This window comes from Leiobunum rupestre, chromosome 9, assembly GCF_980474605.1.
Source record: "Leiobunum rupestre chromosome 9, qqLeiRupe1.1.hap1, whole genome shotgun sequence".
Lineage (NCBI taxonomy): Eukaryota > Metazoa > Arthropoda > Arachnida > Opiliones > Sclerosomatidae > Leiobunum > Leiobunum rupestre.
The window spans coordinates 548,860-572,149 of record NC_143392.1 but is presented as its reverse complement, the minus strand read 5'-3'; the positions used below and the strand labels follow the sequence as shown (position 1 = coordinate 572,149).

Below are 23,290 nucleotides of genomic sequence, written 5' to 3'. Positions count from 1 at the left end.
GTCTTTTTTTTTGCTCGGAAAAGTGTTTTTTTTTTCAAAAACTATTTATAGTACCGATTTCAAATTTGGAAGGTCAATTCTCTATACCGGGGGACATCAGTTTGAGAAATTTGAGCGTTTTCGGTAATGTTTTTCACCAATTTTGAAAAATTATTTTTCGACCACTAGGTGCGAGATAAAAAATTTCTATTATAAAGTTGTAGGCCGTCATCGAAAACCCTTAAAAATTGTTCACTCGACGAAAAACAACTTATTTATCAGTGAAAATTCGAGCTTGAAAAATTTACAAGTTGGTGAAGCCAAATTACGATTGTTTGAAAAGGGAACAAGTCTAATACAAACGTAGTAGAGTTTTCACACTTGAAAAAATGTACACGTTTGGTTTTTAAATGCAGATATTTTATTCACATAAATTTTTACAAAACATTTTCAATAATATCACCATTGGCTGCAACACAGGTTTGTGCGCGGACAATTAAGTTCTCAAACGCTTTCTCTACCATTTCTGGTGTGACGTCTCGGCAAGCACTGATTATTCGTCTAATGAGTTCCTCCCTAGTTTCAATGGGCGTGGCGTATACCTTTGCTTTAACGAATCCCCAGAGAAAATAATCCAGCGGTGTTAGGTCAGGTGACCTTGCTGGCCAATGCACTGGACCATTTCTCCCTATCCACCTTTCAGGAAACTCGTTGTTGAGGTGCTCAGTTACTTGCCGGGAAAAATGCGGAGGGGCGCCATCTTGCTGAAACCACAACTGACGTCTTTCAGCCAATGGAAGGTCGTCGATTGCGTCACTCAGTTCGTTCTGTAGAAAATGTAAATACCTTTGGCCGTTGAGGTTCGTCGGCAGGAAAAAGGGACCAATCAAACGGTTTCAAACAAGTCCAACCCAAACATTGACCCGTTCAAATTGAACCTGGTGATGATATTCAAAACCCCAATGTGGGTTGATGTCAGACCAAAGATGGCTGTTTTGATGATTAAAGGGCCCATCTCTAGAAAATGACGCTTCGTCGGAGAACAAAACATGGCGCAAAAATTGTCTATCTTCTTGGACAGCATTTAGTAACCAGTTGCTAAATTCATAACGTCTTTGATAGTCTCCGTCAATTAGTCCTTGGTGGAGCGTAGCTCTGTATGGGTGATAGCGATTCTTACGAAGAATTTTCCACACACGATTTGCAGAACAACCCAAATCAGCAGCGGCGTTAGCGCAACTGTGACGAGGATATGCCACAAAGTACGCGAGTACATTGTTCTCGAAGTCTAAATCCGGTTGACCCAATCCGCGAAACCTAGGTTGCAAGTTACCAAATTGATTGAAATCGTGAATTGCTCGTCTTACTGTATTTACAGATGGTGCTCCATTTGGATGTCTTTCTGCGAAGATTTCAGTCACTCTTCTAAGGTTTTGCGCTGCTTCTCCATAGTAAATGGCAACTATCTCGGTACGCTCAGCTACTGAATAACGAGGCATTGTTCGAAATATTATCAAACACATAATAATCTCCCAAAGTTTTCCTTTAAATACCCAATGCATGTTTAGGATTGACCTATAGCCTCGTGTTTTTTAAATCCGGTCGTTTTTTTAACCAAAGTTTCAACTGGATTAGGTAATTCGGTTTCAATTATCGTTTCAAACAATCGTAATTTGGCTTCACCAACTTGTAAAAAGCTCGAATTTTCACTGATAAATAAATTGTTTTTCGTCGAGTGAACAATTTTTAAGGGTTTTCGATGACGGCCTACAACTTTATAATAGAAATTTTTTATCTCGCACCTAGTGGTCGAAAAATAATTTTTCAAAATTGGTGAAAAACATTACCGAAAACGCTCAAATTTCTCAAACTGATGTCCCCCGGTATAGAGAATTGACCTTCCAAATTTGAAATCGGTACTATAAATAGTTTTTGAAAAAAAAAACACTTTTCCGAGCAAAAAAAAGACCCTGTATATATAAGGCATTCACCCCCGTCATCCATCGGCAGTACACTACAAACCATTTCTCGAGCATCATGTCTAAACGAAGCTGTGTAGATAACGTTCCAGGGCCTACTAAAATGTCTAAATTTGACCCGACTCAGCGGAAAGTTAACCCTTGGTATTCACTTTCATCCGAGCTTTTCGTTACTACGGGGTTCACGTCTGCACTCAATATATCTGTAGCTCTATGCAATAAAATCACACACCAGGTCTTCGCGCGCCTGGGATGATATATACGGCCACTGGGAACAAATAAATGATCCCCAACGGCTGCCCTTTCGATCACCGTTCCCGCTATCTGATGCGCTAGTGCCCGCCGTCATGTCTGACCAAAAAGAATTAACCTTGCAAAGTACGATATCCGAAGCGTCGGTCGTAATCAAAGCGCCGGAAACTCGAGAATTGGACAGACTCAAATATTTCATTAATTCGCACATTCAACTCCTTAAAGTGAACCAAAAACTCTTTGAATTAATGGGTTACGGTATAACCGATAATTATCGTAAAATTTACGAAATATTGTATAAAGAACCATGTGCACCCAACAATTTATTTCTATCGGATGAACATGAAAGGTATGATACCGTTGTCCGCTATGCGTCCAATTACGTAACAGCATTTAAAATTATTGACGATTTTAAAGAAACAGTTGCCAACCAAAATATGTTTTGCGTATTTAACTTGTACAATTTGTTCGCTATGGTATCTACAAACCATAAATATATTAAAACTAAATTGTTTTATCTTTAAGCGGTTTTCATCCGCTTAATGTACTGTAACTTTGAATGTATAAATAAAACCTTATAATTTGTATACACTCTGCTCTTTTTTTCCAAAACACTTTTACCGATGACCGCCCGCTATTTTACGGTACCCTTAGGGGCCCGAAAGTGTTTGTCAGCGAAAACCAACTCGAATTGTGCCCTAGGCCTGACATTCACTATGACGGGTAGGCTGTTTGCATAACATCGTGTCAGTCCACACCGCCATAGCGGCAGATAACCTATTGACCCATATGACGGGTAGGCTGTTTGCATAACATCGTGTCCACAGCACCATAGGGGCAGATAACCTATTGACCCAGGGTAACATCGTAAATCATCTAACCTCGTAAATCAGCTAACCTTTTGACCTGCCGAAAATGTACGCAAAATGGGGAATGCTTATCCCCACAGGGGCCCGTTTCACCCCCGTTTCCCCCGCTTGCAGGTGCCCCTATCGGTAGATCGCCTCACTTATCTCTCACATTCGTTTAAAATGAGTTCAAATTCATTTAAAATAAGGTCGCATTTATCTAAAATGATGTCGCATTAATTTAAAATAAGGTCGCATTGATTTAAAATAAAATCCATTCATTTATATTGATGTCACATTCATTTTATGGATTCGCATTATAATTGTCGCATTAATTTAAAATGAGGTCGCAATCATTTAGATTGATGTTACATTTTTATGTTGACGTTGCATTCACTTAAAATGATGTCGCCTTTGCTTATAATGATGTCCCAATCATTTAAAATAAGGTCACATTCATTAAAATGATGTCACAAGCAGTTACCCAGATGCCGCTTACGAATAGAGATGATTCGTGATCATACGCAGTCGGTACTACCAGTTTTCTTGAATAAAACTATCGCTTCTAAAACACAAATGGAGTGCATTCAGTTGTCAGTTTTGCAGGTATTAAATATTGTCGCAATTAATAAAGGTGTTGTCGCATAGGTCCGCGTTAAGAACACATTTTTTTTTCAATTTTTAATATTCTGAGGCTACAAATAAATTAGCTTTTTACTTTACATAATTTGTTGAATTCGTGTAAAATAGTGTTGCATTAATTTGATTGCCGTCTCCTTAGATTGTTTATTTTCTAAATCTGATTAAAAAAATCAAGTTAGGAAATACTCTTTCTATTGATGTCGCCTTTTCTAAAACGATTTGTTAAACTCGCAAATTATTTTTTAAACTTTATTATTATATTTTGGGGGCTGCCATTAAACTTTTTTATCTATTATTGGTCATATTCCAATCTGGTTAGGAAAAACTATTTCTATTGATGTCGAATTTGGAAAAATGATTATCGCATTGGTTGGCGTTAAGGACGTAATGTAATTTTTGTTTTACTTATTTTTTTATATTTTGGGGGCTGCCATTAAATTAGGCCCCTTCTTTATTTATTATTGGTCAAATAACAATCTGGTTAGGAAGAACTATTTCTATTGATGTCGCATTTGTCCAGGTTAATGACGTAATTTATCTTTTATTACAATTTATAGATATAAAATTTGGGGGATGCCATTAAATTAGCCCCCATTTAATATTATCTATTACTGGTCTTATTGCAATCTGGTTACGAAGAACTATTTTTATTGGTGTCGCATTTGGAAAAATGGTTGTCGCATTGCTCCGTGTTAACGACATAATTGTTTATATAACTTATTTTTTATATTTCGGGTAGGGGGGCTGCCATTAAATTAGCCCCCTTTTTGCATTTGTCTATTATCTCATAACCTAATTTGTCGCATTCGTTAAAAATAGTGGGGCATTAATTCGCATTGACGTCTCTTTATATTAAGGTTAATTAAAATTATGAATTAATATGGGGGGTTAATGTAAATTCCCCCCCACTTTCTCTATTAATTTTCTCATAAACTAATTTTTCGCAATCAAAATTATATCTGTCGCATTTCTTCAAATTGATATGTAGTGGCTATAACATTCTGTCCTGGTTGAATAATGAAATTACGGGGGCTTACGTTAATTTAGCCCCCTTTTAATTTTAATTTTATCTCGATAATGGTTAAGTTGCATCTCTTTTTCTTGCTGTCGCATTTGGTCGCATTGTGGGTGCTTAAAACTGAGAGATATTTTCTGGTAAATCAAAAAAGGGGGGCCAACTTAATCGACCCAGGTAATCTGCGACTCTACGAAGGGTGGCGTCGACGAAAGATAAAAACTGATCGATGTGTGGCGGGGATCCGCTTATTGTTATCGCGTTTGCGGTTAATTCGACAACCAATTTCCTGTAATTGACAACAAATTTAGAGAAAATGTATGCTATATTAAAAGGAATTCTGATAGTTTTCGAGGTTGACGAATTAATCTACAAGGAACCATTGTAAGAAAGAATAAAAAAACAAAAATGAAAAAGCAAATAAAAATACCATTTCATTTTGGGGCCATTGAAAAGGCGCAATCTTGGGCTCGACACAAGAATAAATTTTCGTCGCCAAAACCGGGATATTATAAATGATTCATTAATCAAAAGAATCCGGTAAGTTTGCAATGGATATAATTTTGACTTCAATTTGATAAACTAACATGCCAAAACTTATGAAATTATACACGTGGTACGATTAGTTTTACGTATGGTAATTAATGAAAATCAACAAGTACAAACCTTAACGTCATCCTTAGTTTTGGAAACCGTCGTAAATAATCGGGAAAAGTTATCCTTTGTGGTACTGCTAGCATGAAAACCCCTTTCCCGCTCCTCGATTTGGATCGAAGGAAACGTGGAGTGTAAGTAATAGAAGAGATATTGGTTTCGTAGAAATTCACCAAATTTAGAAATGCGGAACGAACTTGGTACGGCCGTGGTGCTAAAATAATAAACATTAAAAAAATTATGAAACACAATTGATAAATTAATTAAACATTGTTCACTACACTCAGACGAAATCGGTTTCTTAGATTTTTCTGATTTACGAAAATAATTTTTTTCAGAACTATAATAAAAAGACGGTGAAACAAATAGCTTTTCAAAATTACTAAGAAAATCGATATATAAGAAGAGTTAATCGAACGAAGTAGTAAATATAAATCGTGTTTAAATTCCCCGTGCTACACAAAAAGTTAAGATTTTGAAAACAAAAAAAGAGAAATTATTCGATTGTCTTCAAATTTACAATTCCCAATGCTATTCTCATACACTGAATTTGCTCAAGATTGTATCTCAAATAGTTGTTGAGAAAATTCCTGGTCATATGGAGCAAATTGCGCCACCCTGTATATCGATTAATAAACTCCTTAGATATGAAATTCTAGTGCTAACAATAGTCAAAATTTGAATAATAAAATTTCTATGTTGTTTTTTTCATTAAATAATAAATTTTCTTAGAATTTTTATAAATTTGTCTTATGTCCTCAATTTATAGTTAAAAATTTATCAAACTATCAAAGACTTTGCAGGTCTACATGAATCATATTGGCCAATATATTAGTTTTAATTTTTTTATAATGAATAAAGAAACTAAAAAAATACAATTCCAAAAAATAAGGTTTAAAAATATGACTTATCTACGAACTAACACATTTATAAAGCAAAAAAATGAGCATTAGTGAACAATAGAAAAGTAAATTTTCGATCTGTACATAAGATGTTTTGTATGGACAATTTAATTTAAATGAGAAAAAAATAAACACTCAATTAAATATGTCCTCGGTTTATTCGTATTATAAACAAAAACGTTTCGTCATTGATCGTACCTGTTACATATAAACCATAGAAATTCCATCACTAATTTTTTTAAATATTTCCGCGAAATTAAATTTGGAATTGAAATCGTTACTTTTGAAATTATATTTGTATAAATATCACCAATAAATAATTTAATATCGACGCTTTGTTAATGGATGAAAACATTAACGATAATAATTCATTGTCGTTGTAGTTAAGGCAATCAACAACTTCTGTTGATATTATTTGTTTTTTTTTCTCGTTCACTCATTAAGGTGACGTCAATTAAGTGAAATACTGTCAAATGTAAAGGGTCATCATCTGGAATTTTAATTTATTTATTGGTTTTGGTATTTTAAAGGTTTTAATTTTGATTGCCGTTGGCCGCATCTATAAACTATTGCGTGAGTTTGATGATATATATATATATATATATATATATATATATATATATATATATATATATATATATATATATATATATATATATATATTTTTTTAGTTGCATATTGAGGTAACATCCAATGATTTTTTAGTTATATTCACCAATAATTAAGTGCCGACAACACTTACATTTTCAGCGAAACATTTACTAAAACTTATTGATGTATTCGAAAAATATTAATATAAAGCGGATATTAGTAACTTTTTGGGAATACGTGTTTTTCATTTAAAATACTGTCATCTAACATTCTTTTTCTACCATATATATGATTGTTTTAAATATTTCATAATTTTTTAATTTAGATGGTAATTTTTCTGATAGGATTGATCATGCGATGAATAATTTATTCGAGGGAAATTGGTTCTTACGCGCATTAATTCGACTAACGATTGCACAGTTTCAAAATACGACTATGAAGTTGCGGGATTGATAAGTTAAATTTTTTTTTGGCAATAACGTCAAAATGATTATAGTGTTTTTCTGCATTGCAAAACGATTGTCGGTATTAATTTGTATATATCTATGGTTTTTTTTAAAGATAGTACTTTTGCTTTCTTTTACAAATTCAAGTTTTTCTTCTACGTCAAGCGTTTTGTTTTTTTTAGGGGGCGTTATTATTTCCATATTATTTCTGCGCAGGCCCGAATTAACCTACTTGGGGCCCGGTAAAATTGACCTTCACCTAAACCTATCTAATAATTTAAGTAAATACAATACCTATCACATCGTGGTATCAAAAATTTATTTTCAATTCAATTATCATCATACAATATTTGGAACACCCTACACCTTGGGATACAAACATTTTCTTTTTAGCGTGACGGCGATTTAGGGTAAATTAAAATTGATCTATAATAATCTTTGATGGCGATGGCCATGTTTTTATACGTTGAATATCCAAATTGCAATATTTGTGGATCTTTCCGAACACAAAGTAGTTTCGTCTGCAATCATTTTGTTTAGGACTTTTTCTTTAAAAAGATTAGGAACATCCATGCCTATTGGGAGTAATCTTAGACCAGCTTTTTGCTGAGATTATGTTTTGAATTTATTTATTCACGCCAAATAGAACTTCTTAGAATGACGCCAAAAATGCTGTCTTTTATATTAGCCTAAGCAATGCTTGCATGGAAGGTAGTTGGATAGTCTCGTCGTTTGATGGACGTCTTTTAACTTCAATTTAACCTTTCTCCTTTTTCAAATGGTGCGTTTTTTTACGAACAATCCCTTGTTTATCATTATCTGAATTTTTTTCTTCTGGTAGGGGATCCCCTGCAATACATAAGGGCTGATTTCACTTCTTTTTCTGAACAGTGTTTCTGCTCAAGATGCCTTAGGAGTTTAGATAAATATTTCGTACAAAAAATACAGATATATTTTTTGTTATATAGTCGTTTGTAATTCATTTTTGATGGCTTTACTGAACCTCGTACTCTCCGTCAGTAAATAAACGTTTCTTAAATTTGTTTATTTAACTGGCTTTCTTTAACGTTCGAACCTGAAACAACCCAAATTACTCGAATAACAGTGTGTTTAACATTTACGGTGTAAGATTGTAGAATATTTTTTGAAATGTAACAGAAATCTAAAAATTTTAACTTAATTATTTTAACACAAAACAGTTACATATGACCATGAGTGGCATAATGACCCTAAGTGTGCCAATAGAAAATCTACAATGAGAGCTTGTTCTACACATGCCAAAGAAACGTAGTACTCGTGAATTGCGTTCTACTACCATATATTATCTTTGTAATGCTCCTGCCGCAGACGCCGCTTCGCGAACACATTACGTACATTGCGTCACTGGAAAAAGTGACGTCATTTACATCTCAAATTTTAATTTATTTCTTCAGAAACCCAAAAATGTATTAAAATACATTTCAATTCAACTCGTAGAGAGCTATCAGTCCTTAGTAAGTAATAGTTTATATGGTTATTGCCAAGACTGCCTTCATTAAATAATTCAGCTTTTGCAGAATTATGTTTCTTACACTATATATATTATACAGATTTCAACACTACACGTTAGAGAAATGGAATGAAGAGTCAGCAAGGGCTCAGATATATTTTAACAAGAATCAGAGGATTTGGGATCATCGCATTCACTGCTATTTCCATTCGAATCCAGCTCAGATTCACTATCAATGTTACTAAAGCTGTCATCCGAGTCACTTTTCCTACCTTTTATATATTTATTAGAATTAAGGTCAGTACTGCTACTCAGTTCATTGTAATGACCAATTAACCAATGTCGATTCAACATTATGCGCATGTACTTCACTAGTAGATTGTACTTCACACTTAGATTCAAAATCTTTTTTTATAGTATTTCACTGCAAAAAGTTTCCCTCTAAATAAACTTCAAGCTCCAACTTGATGTGGACCCAACCAACAGTTTAGTGCAGTGGTATTCATTTTGTAAACTTTTTTATTGTGAATCAATCACTAAAGCTTTCTTTAAATTTAGGACTAAGGCATTTTCAAAACAGTTTCATAACAAATATATTCCCATCCCAAACCCTAATTCTTTTTTGTGGATAAACCCTACTCAGACTTAAAGTTATTTTGAACTGATCCTCCGAAATATTGTGAATTTTGAAACCGTTTTAAGTCTCTTTTCATTTAAAATTTTTATACATATTCCCGGAGCTTTCGGGTTCGAGAAGAACACCGCTTGACGAGGGGTCTCGAACCCTAAAGCTCCAGGAATATGTATAAAAATTTTAAATTTTAAAGATTTTAATAATAAAAACACCAAGAAGTATCAGTGGTGATTTTAATACTCATTATATTTAAAAACTAACTTGTAAAGAGATAATCCATGATTTTCGGAAATACGTTTTTTTAAACAGGTAGAGCAGACACTGTCTATTTTAGCCGCAGCTGATAAAGGTCTGATCTAAATTTCAGGAGTGTTTTATAACCACCAATAATAGGGCACCATATGAGGATGGATACGAGGAAACATCTGCGTTAAACTTGCTATAGTGCCTCGCACCCTATATTAGGATACCCCCAACCAGTCATGATATGTTAAAGAAAAAATCTTTAAAAGATTGGACAGACCCCTCCTTTTAGAATAGTTTTATATAGTAAGAAAGAAAAAAATATCGAATAAATCTTCTTTGAAAATAGAACCAGATATTTCGTAATAAAAATATATTTATTATTAAAAAGTTTTAAATCAGTTTAAATTAATTTTTTAAATTAAATTAATGAAAAAGAAAATCGATGGACAGTTGCGAGGAAGTCCTGCACAATCAAGCGGGTTCAACCGTCAAGCTCGGGTCGTAGTCTTTTAAACTCCGAAGCCTGAAGGTAAAGCTCGTTGGTGAGACGGAATATATTTTAAAACACAGAAGTTGTTTGTTACGGTTATTTAAGAATAAACGTATATGAAAATTAAATTAAAAGATCTTCAACTATTGTACAACAGTGAACTCTTTATATTTTATTTCAATTGTATGTACAAGCAAAACGGTAACAATTCTTTTAAATAAACGTATATTGCCCCGCTATTATATGCACTGTATACAGGAACCGGGTTGAATAGGAAGCCTTGGTACAAATTGAGGCCTTTTTAAAGTAAAGGAAAAAAGGTTTAAATATACGAATTCCAATATTAAAATAAACTTTTATAGTTGATGTCTAAATGGCTGATTATCAGCGTGATAGGCCGGCTTTCTACGGAGCTGACCGTGATGGTGGTGTTGGTTTGGCATACGGTCCGCCATGGGTGGGCTACGATATATGTTTTGAGAGATTTTTCGTGCAAATGGGCCATATAAATTCAAACGGATTAAAATAAATAGATACTGACCTCGCCGTACCAAACCGTTGCGGGATTTCCTCCACTGAAGGAGCCGGTGATGGAGTCGCGGGCATTGGTGAACGAGGTCTTCTCGCGTAAATTTTAGCGTTTAAAGAAACTTAATGAAATTGCGGAATGATCACGGAGCTGTTTGGTTTTGTAGGGTTTTCTTCAATGAGGGCGTTTTTAATATTGACCAAAAAATTTCACACAGGGTATGCTTTAGAAATTTTTCTTATGTAGCCAATTTTTCCGGGTAACCAGATACACCGTTTTCTCAGACAGCGTTAAAACGTTGATATCTTATTTCATTTGATGCACCTTCAAGACAGATATTGACCGATATCACCCCACTTTAAGAATTTTTTTAAATAAGTTTAAGTCAAGCCATTGGATAATATGTAATTTAAAAGAAGCGTTTTTTAAACGTATGGGTTGCAAAATTGTGGCGATGGTTAAGTTAAATGAGGCCCATAGAATTTTAGAAAACCATTTCCCAAAGAAAAGTTGTTTAGGAAACATAATTAACTCAAGATGTTCCTCAAGTGGCGTCCCTTTTTTCGTTTGAACCAGCCAAAAACCATAACTATTTAATTTCAATGGGGTCCCCGAGAGTCGGGGAAAATCATTCTCACGCTAGAATTGTTGAGGAAATAGTACCAAGACATTATTTTCTTCAAGGGTGTCTCTGTTTTAAATGCCAGCCTAAAAACGATAAGTATTAAATTTCAATCAAAATAAAAAAACGAAAAGTGGTTAAGACAGCTAAAATGACTCATAAAATATATATCATAGGAAATAATTACATATATTATGTTTCATGCGCCATACGTTTTTTATTGAGGATTTACATTGATAAGCCTCTATCACCTATTAAATGTAAAGGTGGTTAAATTCATTATTTAGTCTGTGTTGTGATTCTTTAATACATCAATGGTTTGGTTCGTTATTTTATGTTCCAAGTCAATCGCACTATACTTTGTTGAGTAGATAACATAATGAAGCTATTGCTATAATTTTCTCCTTCCCTCATCATTTTACCAAGACCTGAGTTCAGTTCATTATGTTCTAGATGAAGGATTTTGCTTAAAACAATCTTAGATTGGATCAGTTCATGCGAGTTGTCAGTGATATTTTCATTGGCCATGATTGTCTGAGTATTGTGATTTGAAATAAAAGCTCGATTTTCATTATTTTAAGACACTGAAAGTTTATCAGTGTTTAGCCGCCGTTTTCTTAACTTTCGACCAGCATCTTGATTTCGAATTTAACAACTGCTGGTTCGTCCTTTTGAATATTAAAGATTATATTTTGAAATATTAAGTTTCGAACAATAATATTTTGTATAATAACGATATCAAATCTCTGATCTAAATTTTATAAAAATCAAAAACAAATTCCAAATCAAAATCATAATAAAAAAATCACGAAAATCAAGTATTTAAAATGAATTCTTAAATTACCTTTGAAAAAGTATTTGAAATGTATAAAAAGTGAATAAATGCACTTGCAAAAAAGCTAAGCATAAACTCATGACAGAGAGTCCGAAATTATATGGATCCTCAGTAGTGGCATTGTGGTATTGCTTTTGTTGGATTACCGGAAGGGTGGACATGGCATATACCGCAGAATAGGGGCCATTAAATTTATCAAACAATTAAAGGATGCGTTGCTTAACCAAGATTTGAATTGTAAAAACTAAAATTAAATCAACGTAAAATAAAATTAACGCTATGGTTAAAATGAAAATCAAGTTTAAAATTAAGTGTCCAAAAAACTAAAATACAATAAAAAGAGATCGAAGAAAATGCAAAAAGCTCGTAATATAATTAAAAATGTAACTAAATTGCGGGTGTAAAGAACCTGAGTAAATATGTATTTATACCATCGTTAATTTGTTGATTTCTAATATAGTTTGGCGCGTGAAAATTCCCGGCGTTTTTAGGGTGTGAGAAGCAGGTAAATAAGCTTGCTAGACCCCAAATGTACAGGTGGTGTCGCGCTCTAATTAGTAATTTTGAATACGTTGAATTTAACTATAGCGACGAATTTACTTTCACTCCACATTTTTGAAATTATTATCTAGTTCCGTCGATATTTTCATCGAGCGAGCTACCAGTCTTCTCAACATGGAATTTAACACGGTTACCACCGAATCGCAGATCGCTCTTCTCCTAGGTCTGACCAAATAAAAAAATCAGAAATTTTAAAAGTGCCCAATTTAGCTAGAAAGTAAATTATGAAATTAAGTACATTTTTAATAGCTAACAAGCGAACGTACTTTCTCTTCAATTATAAGTGAACAAAATAATTTTTTACAGAGTTGTAGAGTACGCTTCCGTACAAATCCAAGAAGAAGACGAAGAAACGGCACAAAAACAAGAACAAACCGAAGAAGACGAACAAAGTGTACAAGGAGACAAAGTCATTTCGGATGAAGATTAAGCCGCGCAATTAAACCGCGTCCATTATTTTCGCGTAAGGTGGTATTTTTGTGTAATTAAATACCATTCTTGCAAATCTGTAGCGTAAAATTAAGCGTATATATCTTATATTTTAAAATAATCCATCCCATGTTATCGACTGGGAGAATTCAACATTATTAGCACAACGTAACAACTTTTTTGAACGCAACATTATGGAGAGTATTGAGATTTAAAAAAACAAAAACAAAAAATGAATAATGACTTTGGCCCCTTTTTGGACTTTGTATGGCGAGTTTTGTTTTAACTTTTTACCTGGTTTGGTTATTTTGTAATTTTATCCTGATTGTTGAATCGAACAGTTACCCTTGAGAATAGAACGAGGGTCGTTCCGAAACTATAGTCGGTAGTATCACGTCGTATTGTATACGCAAAATTCTTTTAAATAATTTTTAATTAAAAACTTAACTCACCAATACCTTAATTTAGAATTGAATACACTCGTGTAAAATTATCTAATTTGTACCGTTATGGAAACTTCATATATATGTTAAGATAAGCTTGTTTAATTATCCTTTGTTTGTTTAGTTTAAGTATTTCCAGAACTGTTTAAAATTTTATTTACAAAATACAAACTTGTGTTTCATTTTATTTATTAAGGATTTTACAATATAAATTTGAATATCTGCAAATTAATAATTCTCAACGCTTGGATTTATATCAATTTTTCCCTCCTCCAACCACAATAACAATTAATATTGTACTTCGTAGTATTCATCTTCGTCGCTTCCTTTTTCAAAATTAACGTAAAACGTGGGAAACATAAGATAAATTTAATAAATAAGCGCCTTTATATTTTATAAAACAACGCATAAAATTTTCTTCACATCCACGCTTGTAAAGAAATTTTATTTTATGATTAAAAAAAACCATTATTATGGGATAATTAATAGAAAGAACCACGCGTAAAAGAAAACGTCAGAAAAAATTTAATTACCAATTTCGACAACTAACGTTATTCCTTTGCCTCCTCTTCTCTATTGGCAAACTGCCCAACGAATTCCTCATCTACATCCCCGTCCTCGGTAAATTTAAAGGGGCCGGTAGACGTCGAACCCCCACTGTGGCTACCAAATCTGAATTCGCCCCATCATTTTCTTCGGGTACTCCTAATTCTTCTTCCAGTTCGTCACCCTCGTATTCCTCACTTTCCAGACCTTCCTCGAAAGAAAGGTCTTCCGAATCCAAAGACGAATAGTGCCCATTTTTAAAACACATATATCTGTGATCACCCGAAACGTCGGAACTAAAACTGTCATCGAAATCTTCTTGGTCTGCCATCGCTAAGTACAAACCAAGTTTTACACATTTAACCCACTATCAAAAGAACGAAACGTAAAACATAGCTATTTAGGATCTGAATTTAAAAGTATTTTACATTCCCTTATATATTAAGATCCACAAGGCTACCAACCACGTATTTTATTTCCCCGTTTAGCAGAGATATCAACGACTATTTAATTTTTCCATAACTTTGAAAGTAACCAACCCTTAAATCCAATTTCCCCACTTCGCAGGGTAACCAATCCCCGTTTAAAAATTTCCCCGTTCTGCAGGATTACCACTTCTTAATAACGATATCCTCGCTAAGCTGGGCTACCATTCAATTACTTACGTTCCCCCCCCCCCCCTTTGCAATGCTTCCAGCCAAAAAACAGTTTTCCCAGTTTGCGGAATCACCAAAATATCTTATATTTGAAGCTATTGAAGCCCGGGAAAACCAGTAATCTCGAGGCTAAGGCATTTAGACCAATCAATCTAACTTCATTTATCCTAAAGGTTTTGGAGAAATTAGTTGATAGATAAATTAGAGAGGAGGTTCTTATTGTTACACCCCTCTCGAATGCTCAATATGCCTATCAAAAGGGCAAATCTACTGAGATTTTCCCATCATGGCATAATTAATTGCCTTGAACGTGCAAATGAGTTCAAAGAAATAGCGCTACCGGTTTTTCTGGACATCGAGGGGCTTTTGATAAAGACTCCAAGGCTGTCATTCTTAAGGCTGCTAAATGTTTTGGTATCAATGACACGTTGTGTCTTTGGATCGATTCTATGTTGACTGATTGGGTCGCGACGGCTTCCCTCTTGGAGAATCGCTAAGGGTCACCACCAGCCGAGGCTGCCCTCAGGGGGGGGTGTACTCTTACCCTTGCTGTGGTGCCTGGTTGTGGACGAACTCTTGGTGAGGCTAAACAGGGATGACTGTCGCGGGTTTGGTTATGATGACGATGTCACAGTGATAATTACTGGGAAATTCTCTGTGGAATGGTGCTGTAGGGATGTTAGCCTCACCGTCAATCCTGACAAGACGAGCCTGATTCGTTTCACTCGGAGGAAGGTGCCGGACTCGTTCAATTATACTTCTTTCTTTGGGACCATCCTGGTCAAATCAACTAAGGTAAAATACCTCGGTGTTATTCTCGACAGTAGACTAACATGGAAGCCACATCTTGACCTCAGTATCAGGAAGGCTAAATGTTATTCTGGAGAGTAAGGGGTACCATAAGCAAGTCTTGGGGTCTTAGCCCAAAGGTTGTGTATTAGATCTATACCATGATAATCAGTCCTATGCTGCAGTGGTTTGGTGGCTGAGGGTAGTGCTTAAGTCAGTTCAGGCTGAACTACGCACTGTGCCTGTGTCAGCATTACAGGAGGTATGAGAACGGCCCGAAGCGTTTCTCTGGATTTGCTCCTGAATATTCTACCGCTGCATCTTTATATTGAGGAAGTTGTAATTATGAGTGCCCATCGGTTACTGCATAATGGTTGGTGGAGGCCTGCTAATTGGGAGTTCAGCCACACCAAATTGCTTCGGCCATATTCTCGTCACTTACCGATCTTATTGATGGGTTCTGACAACATGGCTACAAAGATCCAAAAAAAATAAAGAATAAACGTTCAGAAAATACAAAAAAAAACAATAAAAAAACACTTCCCGATTAAAATCAAATTGGGAAATAAAACCCTGTTCAGCTTGAATTTCTATAGAAGCTATACGCGCGCCTTTGGTAATACTGACAGCCATCTAATGTTTTTTAGCTTTGTAGGAATAAACTAATCATAATACCCATTAATCCCTTCACTCCCTTAAATGCTTGCTTAACTCCTCTCAGAATTGAATACTCCGTATTAAGTTGTTCCGTGTTCCCACAAAAAGGGAATACTTCCCAATCTGCTCTTGGAAGTCTCCATATGTAAATGTTGGTTTCGCCATTGTACAACGAAAAAACAGCGTTCCGAGACATTCTTTCGTTAAAAACTCTTATCTGGCCCATATCTGCCTTGAGTTAATTTTACTACGAAAGTAATTGTAAGTCGCGTAAAAATAGTGTCTGCGATTCTCCCATTAGGGTCTACTTCGAAAAGATTTTGATATTGCCTTGAACTAACTGTTAAGTTTTCGCAGCAGATTTTCTAAAAACAATAATCAACACTAACGAAGCTCCCGAGTTGTAGGTCATATTTTTTTTTAAAACTTCAAAACATAATCCGGTTTTATTTCTAGTTGCATATAGTTTCATCCATTCCGCGTTGGTTAAAAAAAGTGTTCGTAGTTGGGTGGGTTGCATATTTTAACAAACCATTTAAGCGCATCCATAAAATTTTGGGCGTTATATAATTTGGAATGCATTTTCGGGTCCACAAACGCCATTTCAAATTCCTTCAATACGAAATCCCAGGTAAGGTAAGTCATTTTGATCTGCAAATAAAAACCTTTAATGTAGGACTTTTTGAGATAACCTGTTTTAAATAAACTACATGCTTTAGAAAAGTAAGATTTAGGTAAATTAATAACCGAGATGTTACGTTTCAATTTCTCGAGATCAATTGAAATGTAACATCAACGTTAATTACTGACTTCAAAATTACCTCAGAGCGTATAAAAACTACTTGGAGGCTTGTTACTAACCTGGATGTAACCTTTCACTAGACTTGTCTTTAAAAGGATATATCTAGTTTAGTTACTAACCTTAATCTTACCTTGCTTTTCTACAAGTCCTATTTTACAAACGTAACATCTAGGGAAGTAAGTTACCTGGATGTTCCCCGCGTATGCCTCAAGGCTTCGTTCACAAAAAAAACTATCAGGCAATGGAAAACGCAATAAAAGCAACTTATCCCTTCCGCATCCTACACTAAACTTAACTCTGCCCTTTACTTTTCGCCATAAAGAACCCCAACTCATAAAGTTGCACTTCAATAAGTTTTATATCGAAAGGTAATATCTAAGTAAGTTACTTACCTAAATGTTACCTTGCTCATCTACAAGTCCTAAATTACAATAGTAACATCTAGGGAAGTGAGTTACCTTGATGTTACCCACGCATGCCTCAAGACTTCGTTCACACAATAACAATCAGGCAATGGAAAACGCAATAAAATCAAGAAACCCCTTCCTCGTCCTAAACTAAACTCTACCCTTTACCTTTCGCCTTATAGAATCCGAATTCATTTAGCTACACCTCTATAAAATTTAAATCTAAAGTTTATATCTAGGTTAGTTTCTTACCTAAATGTTACCTTGCTCCTCTACAAGTCCTACTTTACAAACGTAACATCTTGGGAAGTGAGTTACCTGGATGTTACCCACGTATTCCTCGAGACTTCGTTCACACAAAACGCAATAATATCAACTTCCCCCTTCCGCGTCTTACACTTAACTGAACTCTACCCTTTACTTTTCGCCTTAAAGAATCCCAACTCATTAATCTACACTTCAATAAGTTTAATATCGAAAAGTTATATCTAAGTTACTTACTTACCTAAATGTTACCTTGCTCTTCTTCAAGTCCAATTTTACAAACGCATTATCTAGGGAAGCGAGTTACCTAGATGTTACCCGCGTATGGACAAGAAGTAGAGCGCCTTCGTTGAACCAAAGTGTACAACGAATCAAGATTTCCTATAGAACTTATTTAGTTACACGAGAATTAAAAGTTAAAACAACAAAGTAAAATGAAAACTCCCGCCGCGTGGAAACGGTAAGGTATACAAAGCCGTCATTTTACCAGACTGTGCAACGAACCAATTTCTTTCTATAGAGCCTATTAATTGAAACTAAAACTAACAATTTTATTATTAAAAATATGAAAAGCCTCGCCCGAGGCAAATGCTATTGAAATAATTTGTATAACCCATGTTGTTGAAGTGAAGTGTATGAATTCTTTATCGATCCATTTTTCTCCCGTTTAAGCTTAACATATGTTAGTCGAAAAGGCTTAGTTTAGGCAGGGCCGGCGCTAGAATTTTCGGGCCCCGGGTAAGCGTTCTCGGCCCCCCCCCTCCCCCCAATTTTTTACTTCAAAATTTAGTTTTTTGAAATAGAAATTTTATATATATAAAACTAATAACCTTTTTTTTGTCAGGAAACGTTTTTAATACCCGTAGTTTTAAACATGGTAGTCACAAATATAGGTAAGCATACAGTTTTAGAGAAATTCGATACAAGATCGTTTTCTTGTGTTGAACTCTCTTAAGACATTTTCACACGAGCCAACGTTTTGACCCAACTAACTGAGTCAGCAAAAATGGATCGGCGATCAATTTTTTTCTTGCCAAAGTTTTGAACCAATTAGTTGACTAAACTCGAGTTAACTCTTCTAGTTGGCTCAAAATGTGGGCTCGTGTGTAAAGGCCTTTAGTTTAATCAAAAATAAAAAGCGGAATAAGAATTAGGAATTGGTAGTTTGAACACAGAACATTTTCCACTTCACTAAGAACTTAAAAATTATACTTTCTTCCTAGCTTTTTTAGAAGCGAACTCTTTTATAATCCCCGTATAATCTAATGAGCGGGCTAACTCTGACTCGATTGTGATCATAGCTAATCCAACAAGCCGCTCTTGCCCCATTGTGTTTCTCAAACAATTCTTAACTCTTGCAAGAACGCTGAATGATCGTTCTGCTTGGGCAACGGTAACAGGCAAAGTGCAGAAAATCCGCAAGGCTACCATTACATTTGGAAATATGCTATCAAAATTGCACTTATGAAGAGCATTGAGAAGACGCACAGGGGGAAGGGGCTCAGATCCAAAATTAGCAGAGTGAATCGTTTTTAACTGCAAAATTTCTTCTTTCAAATCCTGCGCATTAACGTCTACGCTGTACATAGATGCCCTGTTTTCTACGCGCGCTGATAGCAAAGAAACGTTTAGGCTTACGTAGTTCCATAAGAAACCAAATGTGTCGATCATGTTGTCTATGGAAGAATACCTTCTTGTTATGTTTCCTACAACTGTTTCTAGAATAACATTGAGAACATTTACTTTAAAACTGTCTTCTGGGCTCAAGTTTAAATATCGTTCTGGTGCTTCATCTATAAAGCGTTTTCTTTTGCCTTTCCTTTTTTCTGGGCCGCGAATTGATACATTTAATTCAGGTGATATTCCAATATTTTCCGCAACCTTGCAACTTTATGCGTAAATAGTATCCCAACCATTTCTCAATTGATTTAAATCTTCCAGTAGACTCTTAATATTGGCACTTTCAAAATCTATTGTGGTTTCCCTCGCTTGAAGAACAACGCTACGTATGTTTATTGCAGCTAATACTTTGTACCAAATTGAAGCCATCAAAACACATTGAAATGATTTCAAATACTTCTGAATGCCCTTTAGTTCAGTACGTGCCTCCGCAGTCAAATTAAAGTTAAAAGCAAGTTCAACCGCCCTTTGTAACCCTGGCAAATGCATAGCAAATGGACGCACGGCATCTATCCGCGCGGCATCTATCCGCGCTGACCATCTCGTTTCCGATAGCCCGTGAAGGGACGATCTAATATTTTGTTTTAAAACGTCCCATCTTTGTGGACTAGAATGAAAAAAAATATATGTTTTCGAAACAATTCCGAAAAACGTTACTACAACCGTGCAACTCTCCTCAGCATGGACACCACAAAGAAAAAATTGCCAACGGATTTTCCTTTAATATATGTGCTTGAGCTCCCTGGTAGATGCCACTCATATTGCTCCCGTTGTCATAACCCTGCCCACGACAGTCTGAAAGCTGTAAGCCATAACGTTTCAGCTCATTGCGAATCATTTTAGCGATTGACTGACCAGTCTTCTGGTCACAGTCAACAAAGTCGATAAAACGCTCTCTAATTCTGTACTGATTTTCTTCATCGAGGGAAACGTAGCGCAGTATAAAAACATTTTGCTCAGTTTGGGCTTCATCGGGAGTCGCATCTACCATAACAGAGAAGTATTTATTACGTTTTACTTCTTTTAAAATAGTTTTTCGAACGAAGTCTTCGATTACGAGATGCAATACTTCCGTCCAATAATGCTCTTCTCTTACCATGTTTCGGTCTAAAAGATTTTCTATGGCTGAACTACTATTTAGCGCATTTTCTAATTTGCGCCATTCGAAGTACGACCTTTTGTGATCAGCGCTGCTTTCATGTTCACCCACTTTTTGTTTTAGCTTCTTCCAGCCTCTTGATAATCCCCAGCCGCAGCCTAAAGCCAAATCCGACTTTGAGACATCCGTGCGTCATGAAAACAATCGAAAAGCAAAGCAGTACAATGCTTGCTTTTCTTTGCTCCAAACAAGCCAGTCCCTTTTTGAATTTCCCCATTTTTTAAGATGCGCTCAAACACATTTGAAGAGAAAGATTGATTAGTTTTTCGGTCGCGCGGCAGTCTTTTCGGTGTTGGCTCAGGTCCTCGCCTAACAGCTTCTTCTACCTCTAAACTGCTAAAGTGCTTTTTTTTTTCACTCCACAGACCGATATCGAAATCTAAAAGCTACTCATGCGGTCTAGCCATTAAAAGATGTCCAGTTTTTGGAGGGATTTCATCATTGTCACTATCACTTGCATTTTCTCGCGTGCGCTCCTCCTCAACGCCAATGCTGCCCTCACTGTCGTCTCTCTCTTGATCGACGAGGTCCCGTCTCTGCACCTCCGATACTCCACCTACAGACGATTCAAAGAAACATCTTTCTCGCATATCAACATCTGCGAAATTATAATTGTATTGAAAATCTTTTAAAAACGCACTGTGTGACATGGGTGGGACCCAATTTTGTGAAATCGTCGTTTATGTAAGTTCTTCTAAAATTGTACATATAAATATAAATATCCAAGTTTTAGAGTAAACGCTACATCCCCTAAAAATAAACCAGAATAACCCTCTATAATTCCATGGACAGTCAAACTAACAACGTACCTTGTCTCTGAGAATCGTGATCCGGCTCACTATCAATTAAGCAAGCCTCAACGTCATTTCCGCGTCCTTCTGACTCCCCCGACACTGCTGGTGGTTTATCGAGTCGCGCAAACGGTAACAATGTCTGTCCCTTTTTTGTAGCTTTATCTGTTTAAGCTTTACGTTTTTGATAACCCGATGAAGCACTGTAACACTTTTTTCCACTCGGGTCATTTGTTTCCATTATAACTAAATCTTAAAACTTTGTGATACAACGGTACAAAAACGTAACTACCTACAAACACCACCAAAAAATATCGGAGTCTTGGAGAACGTGCAACAGGCTATTAAGCTCGACTGACTAGCCAAATACCGATACCGCGAATGGAATATAAGCTCCACTGACGTCGTGAGTGTCAAACAAATATGAACTCTATGAACTTTGCCCGAAAGACTTCGTTCACATCGCATATAGAATACAACGGTTATAACGAAGGGATAGTATTATTGTTACAATGTTTCCAAATTTATCGAAGAAAAGAAGCAGAATGTGTTTTAATAATAGAAAATCGTACTGTAACCAAATATATGGTTATCCTTCCCTCTCTCCTTAGTATTGTTTATTTCTACTCCTCAATCCCCCCCCCTATTTGTATCAAACATTGACCCGTCCAAGGGATTATCGAGAGCTTTCGATGAACCTTGGACCGTTGTGTTTTTGGTGCCAGTCCGATCAGACGATGCTCGTGTTATATATTCTTTGTATTTTAACTTTCTTATTAAATATAGTTATTTCTATTAAACCCAGTTTCTCTTAGTTATTTCGTTCTTTTTATATAATAGTCGTTAGCCTGACTGTTACAGTACTTTCTTCGTACGACGGTAAAATTTCGATATTTGTGTCGTACGTGCGTAAAAACGTACAAATACGATTTAAATCGTACATATGGTATAGCAGCCCTGGTTCGCACTCGCACGAATAAAATCTCCCCCTGTCTGAACATGCTTTCGGTCCCTTGGCCACTACAGTCGTTGGGTTTTATTTCTATTTAGTTAAGCACTTTTAACCCGCTACCCCCCCCCCTAACGCCGGCCCTGAGTTAAGGGTAAAGTATGGGGTTTAGCCTAGGTTATTGTATAGCCTATAGTATAAGGTATATATCATAAGGTATAGTGTATGGTAAAGTATAGGATTAAGTTAAAGCTAGAGAATAGGGTAAAGTTTAGTATAAAGTAAAAGCTATAGCATAGAAAATAGTTTAGGCTATCGTATAAACTATTGTTCTGACAGGAGAATACTCATCATATACACTATAATACCCTTTTTTATATTTTAAAACAACAAAAATAAAAAAGCAAAAACGTTTTCCTGTTTATAGCCACTGTTATGAAAATAAAAGTTAATAAAAATACTTTACACCCTTTATTTAAAAATTTACAGTCTTATCCATGTTCCAAATCTTCGTCTATTTTCCTTATTATAGATTTTAGTTCACCTATGTATTTGTCTCTTCTATGCAAAGGCGTCTGCGGCGGCATAGAAATAATTGCCTTTTTAATATCTTATTGCCGTTTCATGTACCGTTTCTCTGGCCCTTTAAAAAACCGTTATTAGCGAAAGTTCTTTAAAGTATAAGCAGTAAATTGTTACCTTAGTACGATACTAAACCTGTCAGAGATAAGTGAGTGTGTATACCGATAAGGGGGCACCTGCGGGCGGGGGAAACGGGCCCCTATAGGGGCCCCCTTTTGCGGCAATATTCGGCGGGGTCAAAAGGTTAGCTGATTTACGATGTTAGGTCAATAGGTTATCTGCCCCTATGGACACGATGCAAACAGCCGTTAAATAAGGGTGAAACGGGCCCCTATAGGGCCCCCATTTTGCGTACATTTTCGGCGGGGTCAAAAGGTTAGGTCAAAAGGTTAGCTGATTTACGATTTTACCCTCATAAAACC

The 23,290-nt window shown here is 35.6% G+C and overlaps 1 protein-coding gene across 1 annotated transcript; it reads right to left on the bottom strand.

The window, feature by feature from the left end:
- Positions 1 to 14,190: 14,190 nt before the first annotated feature.
- On the bottom strand, positions 14,191 to 20,763 carry LOC149926277 (zinc finger MYM-type protein 1-like). The gene is made up of 6 exons (XM_090159282.1): positions 20,710 to 20,763; positions 20,098 to 20,660; positions 19,621 to 19,994; positions 19,346 to 19,533; positions 18,920 to 19,267; positions 14,191 to 14,499 (listed from the first exon to the last, which is right to left on the bottom strand). The coding sequence occupies exons 1-6, from the start codon at positions 20,761 to 20,763 to the stop codon at positions 14,191 to 14,193; spliced, it is 1,836 nt and encodes a 611-aa protein (XP_090015408.1).
- Positions 20,764 to 23,290: the final 2,527 nt, after the last annotated feature.